The following is a 16,228-nucleotide window of genomic DNA, read 5'->3' as shown; positions in this document are numbered from 1 at the left end:
TATATTTCTGAATTTTATTTGCTATATTCAGTATTTGTGACAAGAGGTGCTCTTCAACATAGTATGTAGAGTAATGTAATGTTTAATATTTTGACTAAATCAAATTACATAAAAATAGAAAAGAGATTTGATACCTCTTAGCTCTTAGTGGTTGGTAGATCAAAAATTAAAATAAAGCTAAACTTATGATACCTCTTATCCCTTTATAGATTCAGAGTTAAAATAAATCTAAAATTATATAATGTAACATTTAGCGTTGATTCATCCATTACCATTACTGTTGCATCGAAAGCGAGAAGAATAAATGGAAATGCTAGACTTTAAGCAGCTTGATACCTGTGGAAGACTAGGAGGATGCCCACAGCAATCTTAGCGGTGACCCAGCCAATATTGCACGAGAAAACAGAATACATGGAAATGATAAACTTCAAGCAGCATAATACCTAAGTAAAACTCCGAAAACTACGACGATGCCCAACGCTCAAGCGTAGTGGCTTAGTGGCCTACATGCTGAAGGGTTTCGTTATTTCCAAGCAAGGGGAGAAGCTTCACCGTCACAGATGGCTTCCCTCGTTGAAAAACTGCGGAAGGTAACTAAGGACTCTCTTCCCAAACACATTGTTTGTATTTTTCACTTTCCCCTAATATTTTTTATTTTAGATTATTTGCATGGTCATGGATCTGTTACTGCTCAGGTTTTTGTTCTGGCATCGATGGATTGAAATATACGCAATCTATATTAAATGCATGAAATATCATAAAATTTTTGCTGTTAATTTATTGGAAGTTAAAGATTAGAGGGCTTGTACTATTCTCGTACTCCTAAAATATGCATTTAAAAAAATTCGTCAGTAGTTTTTGAATTCCAGCCCGAGTAGACTCAATATAGTGTGATTCTATCCTGTAGCAAAATCGCAGCAACAATTCTGGCTTCCTATGAATACATAACACTAATGATTAAACACTTTCCTATATCTATCTTGTTACTGGTTAACCTATTTTTTTCATGGCTTGGGCATTGGGAGCGGTAGCTAGTTTTAAGGATAGGTGTGGAAAGCTTCAAAATATTAGGGCATGTTACCGATCTTTTTAATAATAGTCATTAAATTTTTACTACTTGATTCGGCAAGTCCAGTTCCTTGAGGGTAATAGTTAGAAGAATGAGATAGGGTAATGCCATAATCAAAGCAAAAATATGAAATCTTCAAAGAACTAAAGGTTTTGGCATTATCAGTGGAGGTTTTGGCATTATCGGTGGTGATTTTCAAAGGGACACCGAAGCGGGTTATGATTTTATCTTCCAAGAAATTAATGACATCATCGGTGGCCTTTTTTTTTAGCAGGTATGGCTTCTACCTACCTAGTAATATAATCTGTGGCAGTTAATATCCATTTGAGACCATTGCTGGAGTTCTCTGTAAACTCACCGATAAAATCGAGACCCCATTGTTGAAATGACGCCCCTACCACCACGGGTTGCAACTAGAGAGTGGCCAACTTTTGTTTTCCAATGAAGAAATGAAATGGCTGACACTCTCTGACAAACTTATGGACTTAAAAAAAATGGATGGCCAGTAATAACCATCCCTAAGGATTTTATGCGTTGTTGTTTTAGTGGTATGATGGCCACTGCATAATCCTTGATGAAACTCTTTGATAAGAGTTTGGGATCCTTTTGTACTAACACATCACAATATCAACCCATCCGGATTTCTCCATCCTAAACCTTGATCAGTGGAACAATATTAGGAGGCCTTCAGCCTCAAGGATCTTTGCTTATGTTCAAGAAGGTTCCTAGGACTACTCAATCGTTTGAGATAATAGATAATATCTCGGTACCAATCTGTATTTTCTAATTCTTGAGCAATGGCATTCACCATGGTACATATTTCTTCATCCAATCCTAGGGATTTCCCATTGCACTTGGCCATGAGTTTTGCTAGTCCTTGACCCTTTATCACTTCAGTGAGTTTGATCTCTAGATTATACTTTGAGTCTTAGCTATCCACTTACCTCTAGTTCCCAAGAAATATTGTTGGGATAGGATATCTTTTACCGCAAAATGGGGAACAAATGCTACAATCCTAGAGTAGCCTACGCATGTGTGGGAATGCTTGAGTGAAATAACTAGAGCATAAGCTTGTTTCTCCATGATGCATAATTCAAGTCAGCATCCCTGAGCATCTTCCTCTTGAACGCTATAGGCTGCTCAAACCGTTCATCATTTTTTTGAAGGACCCCAACAATGGTGTCTTTTGAAGCAAATGAGAAAATCATGAATTACTTTGTATAATCAAGGCTCACCAAAATTGGTGCGTGGGTGAAGGTATCTCTTATTTGCTGGAAAGCATTTATACTGGCCTCATCCCACTTGAATGTAGCAACTTATTTAGGGGTTTTGAGATTTCAATGATGTTGGGCATGAACCAACTAATAAAGTTGAATTTTCCAAAGAACGACTAAAGCTCTTTCATGTTCCTTGGGGGAGACAGTTATTGGATGAATTTAACCCTTTCCGGGTTCACTCTTACCCCTTCCTTTGAAACTATGTGGCCCAAAAGATTTCCTTTCGTCACACCCAACAGTGTCTTCTAGGGATTTAGAGAATTTCGTATTTTCGACATCTCTCAAAAACGAGGGGCAAATGACTTATGTGATCATGCCTCTTTTTGGTGAGATCATCTTGGTAGGCCTCGATGATCTTCTTAATGATGTTGCGAAACACATAGTCGATCGCTCTTTGGAAAGTAGCACCCGCATTTTGTAACCCAAACGACATTCTTATGAATTCAAAATTGCCCCAGGGAGTCGTGAATACTGTTTTCGATCTATCTTCCTCTTTAACTAACTAGAACCTGGTTGTATCCTGAGAACCTATCGAGGAAGGACATGATCTTGGACCTTGTGATCCTTTGCAACAATATTTCTATATTGGGTAGCGGATAGTTGTCCTTGATGGAAGCTGTGTTTAGATTTCTAAAATCTACGCACATATAGGTATTCTCAGTTTTCTTTCTGGTAACCATCGGATTGGAAACCCAATCGGTGTGTCTAGTAGGAGAGATGATCCTCGCTTTCAACATCTTTTTTAACTCTTGTTTCACAAGAGGGGTTAGCTTGGGATTAATCTACCTAAACTTTTGTCTGAATGGCTTGGCACCCTCAGCGAACGAGATCGTATGCTATATGACGTTGTCCTTGTAAGCTTTAAGGTCATCACATGACCAAGCGAATACGTCCCTGAAGTCCATCACTAATTGTTTGATCTTTCTTTCCTCTTTGGGAGTGATGTGACTTCCTACCCTTATCATATTTGGATCAACCTCAGTGCCTACATTTATCTCTTCATATTCATCTCGGCTAATCATATCATTCCTTCCCTTAAATTCATCATCTCGTGTGAAAGAGGCTTCTAAAGGAATTAAACCCAAGGGAATTTTATTGGAGGGCATAGGTTCCATGGAATCTTCATCCCTCAAGTCAGGCTCATTTCCCTTGAACTCTTTAGTGCCTTTGAGAAATCTAGCAATTTGATTGTCATCGTTAAACACTTGCCAATTCTCAACATTGTCTGGAATAAAGGGTCTATAAAGTATTTCAATTCGAATATTGTTCTCTAATTCCAGGCAAGGATGCATAAATTGATGTCGATACGGCTAATGGATCAACAACAATATTCATTGACCTTGGCATCGCTTCTATGCCAAATGCATTGAACACATCGATAGATCCCATGACCGCTTGTTTATACTTCATGAGTCTATCATTTTTACAACCATAAAGACCTTTTATCTGACAAACCACCAAGTCTAAATCACCTATGACCTTTAAGCATGATATTTCCATACCCCTAGCAATGGACAATCCCATAAATAACACTTCATATTCCACTACATTATTAGTTGCTTCAAACTCCAACTTATATGAGAAATAAAGGATCTCTTGTCGGGCGATGTTATACAGCTTGAGTGGGCTTAATGGTTAAGAGCATGTGTTTCCTCCTAAGAGGTCACAGGTTCAAAACCAGAGGGGGGTAGAGTATGTATGCCTTCGTAGACTTAGCAGTGAAATCGCTGCACGGAGGTGGGTCCCTTGTCCCACAAACAAGGGAGTCTCATACATCAATTTGGTGTCTGGCTTGGCTGTGACCTTAAAAATGGATATTATTATTATTATTATTAGAAAACAATTCTAGCTCCATTCCTATGTTTCAAGGAGGTGCCATCAAAACTCATTCTCCAAAAGGCACCTCAGCCACAATGACCATGTATGACCCCATACTTTCCTATATGATTTTAAATTGGTTGCCAGGATTTCTAGGGTCCTCCATGTTGAGAAATCTAGGGCATCAATATTAGGTGATTTCTCTTTGTTAGATAATTGCTTGTGAATGCTTTTTACTTTCTTAGATTAATATCTTCTCTTATTAGGTTATTAATGTTCTACTTCATCAAACAACTACCAATGCATATCATAAAGAGACAAGAGACACAGAATATAGTTTATCAGCCAGGGCCAAAACCTCTCCCACTTGAGAGGAAAACCTGAGCCAATTCTTCTTCTTATAGAGACTTCAATTGACGAATACCAAGACCAAGACCCTTGACCTATTTGCTACTCCAAGACTAAGACACAACACTTCCTTGATGAGATCCTTAGTTGACTATAGTCAACCTCTACTCCTTCCTCCATCTCGGTTTCTCTTCAACTTCATCTTCCTTTCGCTTCAGAGTTGCAACCTTTTCGGCCTCCTTGGAAACCCTAGCACATAAAAGAGATATATGGCGAATTAGCCCTTCAATCTTCTTCGCTTGGACTTAATAGCCTTCTCTTCCAACTCGACTTGATGAACTAACTTATATCTTTCTTGAATCAGCTTATAGAATAGTGAGACAAACTTCGACCTTTTCTACAACAATACCAGTGCTCTCCTTCGCACATGTGAGTGGAGATCAGCCCTAAAACTACCCAAAAAACACTTCCAAAGACTTCGCTCTTCTTCCTTCTCTCTTCGCTGATGTTTAGGCTTCTTCCAAGTGACCTTCACACTTTTTATTTTAGACTTGACCTTGACCGAAATTTTGCCCTCTGAATTGAGGCCAAGCTGCCTATTTATAGTTGTTTCCCAGTCAAATAGGCCAACTTGAGAGAGGGTGAGCCGACATGTCTATTTGTGAAGATTATTTAATTCATCTTGAAGCCGACTTGTAGGAGGTGTCTTTGCTTGGTCTTGGAGGGCCTTCCTATACATTTAATGGCTCACACAAAAATGTAACATGCCCAAGAAGGGTCCCTCATACATGACATTGACTCAATTTGACTTTTATGACTAGATGACAAAACCTAAAGGTTCACAATGGGAACCTTAACTAAAATAAAATTCCTTCATCATGAAAACCATGATTCAAGTACTTACAAAATAATTTTATTTTCTTCCTTTCATCAATTACATAAAAATCACAATTACACATGTCATTATGAAGACCGAACCTAGTTAGACTTTTCAACACTCCCTCTTAACTAGGGAGGTATTTATAATGGTACTTGGTCATTCTCAATCTAAAGAATTTCTCATAAGAAGAGTCGGATTGGTAACCCATCTGTTTAGCATCATATCAACCAACATTGTCACATAGCAAGGCCTTGACTAACATCTCTTTCTCTCCACAAGATCTGAGCTCAATGCTGGTGAGACCAATGATGTATAAACACCCTCATCATTGTCTCTCTTAGAACATACCCCACCTTTGTTCTCAGGGTGTGCTCCACCAGGACTATTCTTATCTTGGATTCCCAGTCCTCAAAGAATATAGGTCCTCTACGACTACTCTTATCTTGGATGCCCTAATTCATCCTCAAAGAGTATCGGATGCCAGATGTTTACCCAATTCTCCATTCTGTCTTCCCAAGTGAAGACAAGAATGATGTGTCTATCTCTCCCTCTTAATTAGGGAGGACATATCTATTCCAATAAAGGAATGTACTCATTCCTACAAAAGGAATGTACCTAAGCTCCCTCTTGGCTTAGCAATTTTGCTTCGAAGTTTCTTCCAAGTAAGAAACTTGTTTCCAGGCTCCCTCTTAATTAGGGACCTATAACAGCTCCTCAGGTGGAGATGATGGAATAACCAGCTGCTTGTAGAACTCCTTCCTTCGATGTCATGAGTTTCTTCCTGTCATGGAGTCTACATTCATTGGGACTTCTTCGTAGGGCACAGACCATCCATCACTTTCATCCTTGAGTCAGTCATGTCATCATCGGAAAGTGATCCATCAGTCCATATCTTGCCTTCCTTCACGCCGTGCTGTCTTCTTCATGCCATGTTTCCTTAAGGATCTTTCATCCTAATACATGGACATTGGTGGTGGAAAATATCCATAGATCTTCCTTTGGCAGCCCTGCATAAGCCCATCTAGATATTTGTTCAAAAATAAGAAATGAACACTTAAATCAAAATTACCTTTGTGATGGTCTTTCATCATGACATCTTCTAGTTTGTATCAGCGTCCTGCATACATATCGACACATCTCCCAAAGATACATATTGTCAAGGGTCTCTTTCTTTTCCAAACTTCATCAGAATCTACATACCTTTCTTGGATATATCCTAGTCAAATCTCTTGGTTCTTGGATGTTGATTGCCTTTTCCATGGTTGCATATTCCACGATCTCTTCTTTCACACATTTCATTCCCAAGAACATCCAATCAGAGTTCCTCCAATTATTGTCAGCCACCTCATATTACATATGAGGACATATTATGTTGATTTCATCTAGTGAATGTGTGACCCATGCATTCCTGCATTCCTTTGAAGGAGACAATTCTTCCTATAGATTATGCTCTCAAGATAGAGCATTTATCCATGTTACTTGCAACCATATGACATGACTTTACAATATCGAATATAAGCATACATACCTCATTTTTCTTTATGTCATCTAAACTTCCTTTAGCAACTTCCTTGTTTGAAAAGAGCTTCAATCCCTTGATCTGCTTCACCTCTTATGCCATCATACCATCGTCCCGTGAATTCCACAAGTTTGGAATCCTTGATGAAACACCTGCTTCCCCTCTTGATCGGTGAACCTTTCGATGAAGATTCCATCAAAGAATCTTGAGGATCTAGAGTATCCCCATCTAACAGATGTTTTCTTCTGACAGATGTATGATGAGCCTTGCACTAGATGACCTTTTCTTTCTTTTCCATAAGTACCACCTATGTTTCCAATGAGGTTCTCAAGAGCTATATCCTTCCATAGTTGACTGCCATAGATTCCAATTATCAACCATCTTTCATGCTTCTCTATGATGATGTCCCAAGCTCTTGTTTTCAATGCTTCTATGATGCCATGATGCATCCATCCTTTTTCTTAGTAAATCATGATAGCAATATCTTACAACAGAAGACTTATGAAATTGAAAAGAACTTAGGTGAGAAAGACTATATCAATCATAATAGAGATCTCTTACTTCCTCTTTCTTGGTCTTCTTCTTTTCAACTTCCTCTACTTCTTCGGTGATATGGGCTTCTTCTCTTCCTCTTTTGTTATTGTCCTTTTTGATCTTAGGACAATCTCTTTTGTAGTGCCCACATTCTTGACACCCATAACATTGAATCTTAGCCATTTCCTTTGTCCTTTTCCCAGAACTAGACTTTCCAAATTTTCCTTTTCTTCTTGTCATTGTAGCACAAGCTTGATTTCGCTCACCTGCTCCCCCATCAAATTTGGATTTTAGTCTAGATTCTTCAATCTTGCATAGTGACCATAAATCCTGGAATGGAGTAGTTTCTTTCGTCCCATAAATACTTGAAGTGAAGTTACCCCTCCTCCCATAGTGCATTTAGTACAACTGAAGTTATTTCTCTATTAGACATGACTTCTCCTAGATCTTGAAGTTGATCCCGGATCTCAGATATCTTCATCAGATATGAGGCTGTTCCATCTTCCCTTGACATCTTCAGCTTGTAGAGTTATTGTCTTAACGAGATGACTTCTCCAACAGTGCTTACGGAATACAACTCTACCAGTTTGTCATAGATTTCTTTTGAAGTTTCGAGTTTTGATACGTATGGGATGAGGGGATCCTTGATGGATTCTATGAGAATCCTTTGAGCCCTAACTTCCCCTTTCATGTATTTTACAAGAGCTTGAGCATCTTCCTTTCCTAGTTTAGTGATAGATCCTTTGACATGTTTCACAACCTCATTTTCAATGAGATTCATATTTGTCCTTTTCTTCCATGCAAGATAGTTTGAAGCCCCAACCAATTTGTTGCTTTCCTTGCAAAAAGACATTTTGACAGATTCAAATGTGGACATAAATATACTTACTTGATAGGATGCTCCTTCTCCTTGCTGCTTCCTTGATGTTGATGATGATATAGAGAATAGAAAACTTCTCTTTGATGAAGATAGTTTTTTCCAATAATGATCCATGATCCACAAAGAGGGAGATCCCTTTGGATCCTTTGATGGTGGAGTCTTATGATGCCTTCAATGGCAAGGATCTTGCTTCAACGAGAGAGAGAGATCGCCTTAGAATCTTGATGACAACGTTCTTGGTCTTGCTTGATGTAAAAGTCCTTTAACTTGATTAGGGTCTTTGAGGTCTCTTGAGATGGATTGAGAGTTCCAAAACTTATTTGTAGACTTCTTCTTTGATCTAGGGTTAAGATGCTTCCTTTGTAGATCTTGACTTCAAGATGATCTTCGCTTTGATGCCTTCCTCCAAATTTGATCCTTGAGTGTCCCTTGATACGATGCCTTTCATTGACTTTGTTACCTTAGCTTTGAAACCATGTTGGGAAATCTAGGGCATCGATATTAGGTGATTTCTCTTTGTTAGATAACTGCTTGTGAATGCTTTTTACTTTCTTAGATTAGGATCTTCTTTTACTTAGGCTATTAGTGTTGTACGTCATCGAACAACTAGCAATGCATAAATCATAAAGAGACAAGAGACACAAAATATAGGCTATCAGCTAGGGCCAAAACCTCTCCCACTTGAGAGGAAAACCTGAACAAATTTTTCTTCTTATAGATACTTCAATTGACGAATACCAAGACCTAGACCCTTGACCTATTTGCCACTCCAAGACTAAGACACAACACTTCCTTGATGAGATCATTAGTTGACTATAGTCAACCTTTTGCTCCTTCCTCCTTCTCGGCTTTTCTTCAACTTTGGCTTCCTTCAGCTTCAAACCTAGAACCTTTTCAGCCTCCTTGGAAACCCTAACACATAAAAAATATATATGGTGAATTAGCCCTTCAATCTTCTTCGCTTGTCTGAATAGCCTTCTCCTCCAACTCAGCTTGATGAATTGACTTATATCTTTCTTGAATCAGCTTCTAGAACAACGAGACAAACTTTAGCCTTTTATGTAGCAATACCCACACTCTCCTTCGCATGTGTGAATGGAGATCAACCCTAAAACAGTCCAAAAAACACTTTTAAAGACTTCGCTCTTCTTCCTTCTCTCTTCGCTGATGTTTATACTTCTTCCAAGTGACCTTCACACTTCTTATTTCAGACTTGACCTTGATTGGAATTCTGCCCTCTGAACTGAGGCCGAGTTGCCTATTTATAGTTGTTTCCTAGTGAAATAGGCCGACTTGAGAGAGGGTGAGCCGACATGTCTATTTGTGAAGATTATTTAATTCATCTTGAAGCCGACTTGTAGGAGGTGTCTTTGCTTGGTCTTGGAGGGCCTTCCTATACATTTAATGACTCATACAAAAATGTAACATGCCCAAAAAGGGTCCCTCATACATGACATTGACTCAATTTGACTTTTATGACTAGATGACAAAACCTAAAGGTTCACAATGGGAACCTTAAATAAAATAAAATTCCTTCATCATGAAACCTGTGATTCAAGTACTTACAAAATAATTTAATTTTCTTATTTTATGAAGACTAAACCTAGTTACACTTTTCAACACTCCACATGGTTCATTTGATAAGACTCCCTGTATAGCTTAACCGAAGTATCCTTAGGGGTAGACAGTGTGATGTAAGATAAATCCATTTGAATGGCACCACCTACATCTGCCATCCACTTCTGTGACAACAACATTCCCTAAGCCGGAGGCGCATTCCCCACAATATCCATACTCAAAAATACATAAGGATGTGTTGTGAGGTGGACTTGTTAATTTTTAATTAATGCTACCAACGGGATCTCGCAAGAATCGAAGGAACATATATTCTTGTAAGGTCGTCAGGTTCTCAGTCTGATCCTATTGGCCACCTATAAACTCATGACATTAACCGCAACCCAAAAGTTTTTCATACAATTATGAAGGATCCAATTGGTTACAATTAGTGACACTAAGAATGGCTCATTCATAGGGTTATTGCTAGGTTTATTAAATATATAAGGTGTGAGAAACGCAGGGGGATCTTCACTTCGTTCAACATGCGTAGGGGTACTCTAGACAATCTCTTGGGCTCTTTGTTCTTCAAAACCAAGGGCTTTCCCTATCTAACTTCTGAAAGTAGAAATCTTGAGAACTTCAGTCAATGAGATAGGCACTTTAACATTGTTAGCCCACCCATAGAGGTCCACATCTAATTCCATAGAATCAAAGGGTTTAGGGGGATCCAACACCCTCTAGGATGAAGAGGAAGCTTGATTAGATGTTTGACTAGGAGTTTGAGTTGGGGTAGGGTTCAGATAGGATACTTCTTTAGCCTTCTATTGATAAGTACTTCCTTTATACCTTTCAACACACATTTGCTTGACCTCATCATCAGAAGGTTTTCTAACAAACAACCTAGCAACCTTGTCCACATGAGGCTCATTTGTGTTAAGTTGGGTTTCATCAAACAATCCACTTATACCTTCAATTGAAGATAGAATGCATGTATCTGGGAATACACAACCCTTCAGACCCACTCGCATTGCATCTTTCTTGAAAAGCTGGGCAAGTAAGCTCAGAGTGGAAGGCATCGCATACCCTATAAAACACTTCATTGAATTGCGAAAGGGTGTTATTAGAATCTAAAGGATTTGGAGGTTTATGACCTTGGTATGGAGGTTTGAGAATAGTTTTTGGAGGAAAATTATTTCTAGGTTGGAAGGGTTGTTGACCACGTCTTAGTTGAACCATTTCATTTTGCACATTCTATTGATTTTGTATCATGTCTATCATGGTCAATTGCATTTCTTCCATTTGGTGAGCTAGGAGTGACACAAGATCATCTGAACTAGAAGTTGAAGTTTTGTCTTTACCTTTAGATGCTCTAGTCTGTGTTTCGGTTCTAGATTCCAGAAGTGACAGGTTTGGTTTTTTCGCGAAGTTTCAACTATCATCTGTCTTTTGCTTTTTCGTTAGCCTTATTGATAGTTTTAGGTTTAAATAGATTAAGTGAGAAAGCAAAGTTTCCTTCAAATGCCTGGAAGTAATATGTTATAACCTATAAGTGCCTTTCAGGGGGCCTACAATTTTGAGGCATATCATAAATTAGCCTATCAAATCTAGCATTGAATTCGTCAATTGTTTCATTCTCTTTTCTTTTCAGTGTATGCAAAACATTTAAAAGAAACCTAGAATCTATTGATTCAGACCACTTTTCCATGAATTTAGTAGTAGTGTAATTCAACCATCTCCAATTCATGCTAAGTGCTAGCCTTCTAGGCCTAGTGTTATATATATACTATTTTGACCCTCATGCCACCACATGCCATGTCACACTCTCAGTCAACTGAAAAAATTCCAAATAACTGCCATATCAGCATGGTCAAACCCTTGAATACTTGGTCAAAATTGAGATTTTCAAAACTGCTTAAGATAAATTTTTTTCTGAAACATGGGTTTTGTTCCTCTCGCTGAGTATATGCGTTTGGATGTAGTGCATGCCCAAAAAAGTGGAACACTCTTGTTGATATGCCATGTGGGAGCTGCACACCCCTGTTTGACCACTTTTCACCGGCCATAACTCTTCACCCAATGCTCAGATCAAAAAAATTCCATGTGGCATGTTTTTGTCTTTCTGAGCTCTACAATCTCTGGGACCACTTTGCATTGGGAATTGTGAACTACCTTGGGGAACGTGAAAACTGTCACAAGAGACTGTTGTGCTCTAAGAGTTGTCATGAGGAATACTGCACCAAGGCCAAGGTCACCTAGTGACTGTATAAACTCTAACACTGTGGGATGACATAGGTGCACCTTGACGCGGGCTGGACTGGCCCATACACCAGTGATCACTCCTACAAATGCAGGCTCCTCTAAAACCATGGGTCCACATGATAAGTCTACCAAGGTCCTCCAATTTGGTTAGGGATGAGATCAGATTAGAGAAACTTTCAAGGGACAGGACATGGTCCAACCAAATCACAAGATACAAACTCAAATCAACAAGACACAGGTCTAGGATACTTAATACAGGGCCTTGCATGGTTTTTACATGGCTTTAACTTGTGACCTTGGGCTTACAATGGTGGTGAATGCTGCACTGGGAAAATATATGTACCCCCACTAATGGAGGGGTAGTAGGACTGAAAAGTGCAACATACTAAACTAGTGACAAGCAGAATGCAAAAGGCATCTTCCAAGAGCACAATAGGAAATCCTAAAGCTAGAGGGTCAAGGATTAAAACCCACAGGGAGTCAACTATGAAATGCATTCTAAAAGTACTAGTGAAATAGGCTTCAAGTAAGAAGAGTCAGTGACTATCATCCTCAAAGCTATTGATGGAAATGCCCATGCCAAGACCCTGTCTAATAATGTCTGCTGAGGAATGGCCTGAGCCGATGGGCTGTTTTGCATTCTTGTTTTCATTAACGAGTCCATGACCCAGAGGCAAGAAAGTGCAGCCAGTTTCTTTCGCTCAACCAGCATTTTGGCCTTGGATGAAAGGAAAGATTTTGCAAGGAGTTCCTGACAACGCCCACCCCCTTGGTTAGTCCAACCACCTCCTCTCAGCCCAGGGTTCTCTCCCTATGATTTATCGTAAGGATCAAGTTTCAACATTGGGGACTTTATTGTGATTGATGACATTGCGTTGTTTTCTTCTAACTGAGACTAAGACTAGTCTTTCTTATCTGTGTTCCTACTCTTCCTAACTATTCTTTTATACATTGTATAGGGTTTCCTTCATTGGTTAAACCCCTCTATTTTTTGTCCTTTTTATCTTCCTTCATTGTTGTTAGCCTAGATTTGTTACTTCTTTAGGAGATGCACTAGGTACTTCTTATTTTGCTTTTTGAATTTTAACTGTCTACGCTTGAGTCTGATTGACCTTCGGTCACGAGTGGACTTTCTAAAGGGATTTCCTTTCATTTAAGTGGTTGAACCTTTATCTTAAAGCACATATGCAATGAAAGCATAGGATGGCTGGCAAATAATAGTTTGGATCCTACTTTTAGCTTCATAATAGGGTCGCAAATGCTTTGTTTTATTGCAGATCTGGACAGCCTTTCCTACAAAATCTCTGTTTAAGAAAGCAGATCGAAGACAAGCTCAATTGGAAGCTGATGTGCATCGCCTTTTCCTCATCACAAGGTACATTGTATTGTTTCTTAAGTGTTCAGTTTCCTCAGTTCTGTGTAATATGACATTATTTAGGTGCAAAAACTCCAAAGGAGTTGATTCCAAATTGCCACATTGATGGACATAAACAAAATAATTTCAACTCCTCTGATTATTGTTTTCTTGATACATTGGCTATATAAACCATTTAGATATGAACATGACCGAGAAGGTGCTTTTCCAATATGATAAATTTCTGGGCATGAATAAGAAAATATAATTCTTGTGGTTATCATTTTCTTGAAACCTTTGTTATAAAAACCATTTAATTATTATATCTACTCGAACCTGGAAGCCTTTTCCTTTTAAGTTTCCTGAACAGCTTCTTGGCTCTCGAATATGCTCTTCCTTGGTTTGGAACAGAACAACTCATTAATTTTGCAGTACTTCTAAATTTGAAACTGACCAAAACTGTTGTTTGCTTAATTCATTTACTTAGCAACCAACACATAATTGCCCTGGCACACAATCTACAGATGTTGTTTAAAAAAGAGTCCATGACTCCATACTTCTACAGGCTTTTGGAAATGCAAGGAAACTGATATTTACAATTATGTTCAAGTGTTGCTTTATCACTGGAGGTCCTTCAACAATATTTTTATATTCTGAAGCATCTTTCACAACACTTTAAGCATCATATGGGTGCAGGAGCATTTATAGAGGAGAGAGAGATAGAGTGTGCATTCACAGTTCGGTGTTATGAACAAACCTGTTGGATAGCAATAACTGTGATAATGATAGCTGTAAAAAATTAAAATATCCAATATGAGGATAAAATAAAGAAATCCACAAGGGTAAAATCTAATTGATAATAACAAATGTGATGATTGATACAACTGCTTGTGATGTTAGAAATACCTCTGACTGATCATGAGGATGAACGGACACAACTTTTGGAGACTTCGTTTTTGTTTTTCGAAAAGCATGCTGTTTTTCTTGGAAATAAGGTTGCGTTACTCCTAAGGCAAAAGACATGCTATTCTTACGAAGATAACACAAATATTTTTAGAATACTTCCATAAGAACAAGCTGCTCAAAGAAGAACAAATTTTTGGATCCTTTTGGCTTCGCTCCTGTTAATTATTGCAGCAGTTGAAGTGTCCTTGCCTAGTCTTCTTTGCTCTTCATCTTCTTTCTTTTTCTCTTTCACTCAGAATTGATTTGTAATGCTGCAATCAACAAGATTCCTACAGACAATTCATCCTCTGCTTCTGCTGTAGATCATCTGTATCTCCACAGAGTTTCGAAGTGAATAGGAGTTGATTTAAGGGTTTGTCAACTCCTGAAGATTCCTTGTAACTCAGACTGATTAGAATTGATTACTCAGACCAAGCTTACATTCAAGCAACCTTGAAAAATGAAATAACTGGTTTATTCAACTTACTTATCTCTTGCAATGTTTATGATTGTGTGAAGATACTTTTAGTTGATTTCTTTCACTAAAATGTTTTTTCTTTTGTATTTTTGGCTGCTTTGTATTACTTCCAAAATTCAAAAATTACATTCAGGATTTAGCTGGTTGTTGCTACTGGCCTGCCATTTGGGAAAGCAGACCAGTAGCACAACAGTTGCTTCTTTGATAGGTTTGAACCATGTCTGATTGACCAAAATAGATTTACATTACAAAATTGGGTTATGAGCCCTAGTGCCTTTCTACTTCTATGCCATGTATGGCTAGGAAATTCACAGTCACAAACATAACAGACATAACTAAAAATAGAGTAATAATAAAGAAAAGCTAGCAGATTCCACATAAGTAAAATCAGTTGGTGGGTGAGTCAACCTGGATGGGCTCTTGGTCACCAGAAGTGGTCTTGATTGCTGTGAAGACGATATTGGCATGATGTTCAGCAAGGATATTGAGCTTCTGATCCAGAATGATGAGTTGCCTCTGAATGCCCTCCAGCTGGGCCTGAGTCCTTAGCTGCACTTCACCTTTCTCCTGCAAGACTTTACCCATTAGTGATTTATATGGCAGTAAACATCCATTGCCTGGAGGTACCAAGTTATTCGGGTACGGTTGTAGCTTGTATCTGGGACCCAATCTCCTAGCTCCACCAACAGTTCCACAGCTGACATGTTCCTCCTTTGCAGCTATGCTGCAGCCAATTCCGCTTGTATTGCAGGTGGGGTGGTGGCAAAGAATTTACTAGTGGCCTCCTCCCCCACTGCTTGCACGCGAGAGGTTGGCTCCAACGTTGTGTGAAATGACCCCCTCCCCCCCCCCCGATTGAAATTGGGATCTGCGTCCCGTACAGTTTCGTGGGGGATCCGTTGCCAGATCCGCGGTTCGGAAATCGGAAATCCGGAACCGCGGATCAGGTCGGAAAGCATGGTTCCTGGAATTTCGGAACCGTGCTGGCCCGATCCCAAACTGCGGATCCGCCTTGGATCTGCGGCAGATCGGGCACGGATCCGATGCCCGATGGGCGGTTCTGCGCGACTGACCCAAATGACTCATTTTTTTATTTTATTTTTGTCTAACTTGAGTTGGGGGTGGGTTTAGGTTGAGTTAGGGAAATGATAGATGGGGATAAAGCTCATTTCCCCCTCTCATTTCCTCACTCTTGTATTTTTGGAGAGATTGGAGAAGAGAGGAGAAGAGAGCTTGGAGAAGAAAGCTTGGAGAAGAGAGGAGAAGAGAGCTTGGAGAAGAGAGGCTCGAGGAGAGCTTGGAGGAGTGAA

At 39.1% G+C, this 16,228-nt stretch overlaps 1 protein-coding gene across 1 annotated transcript in view; it reads left to right on the top strand.

Annotated features, from left to right (window-relative positions):
• The first annotated feature begins 257 nt into the window (after positions 1–257).
• LOC149232756 (C5orf35) overlaps positions 258–16,228 on the top strand; it is a 78,297-nt gene continuing 62,326 nt past the window's right edge. The window contains exons 1-2 of the mRNA XM_089379502.1: positions 258–590; positions 13,419–13,516. Coding sequence (XP_089235628.1) covers positions 561–590; positions 13,419–13,516 — 128 coding nt within the window. The 5' untranslated portion in view covers positions 258–560. The remainder of the gene's footprint in view (positions 591–13,418; positions 13,517–16,228) is intronic.

This window comes from Pinus tabuliformis, chromosome J (genome assembly GCF_031772625.1).
Source record: "Pinus tabuliformis cultivar Carrire ecotype Pingquan chromosome J, CPIR1, whole genome shotgun sequence".
Classification (NCBI taxonomy): domain Eukaryota; kingdom Viridiplantae; phylum Streptophyta; class Pinopsida; order Pinales; family Pinaceae; genus Pinus; species Pinus tabuliformis.
This window is presented reverse-complemented; position numbering and strand designations above follow the sequence as displayed.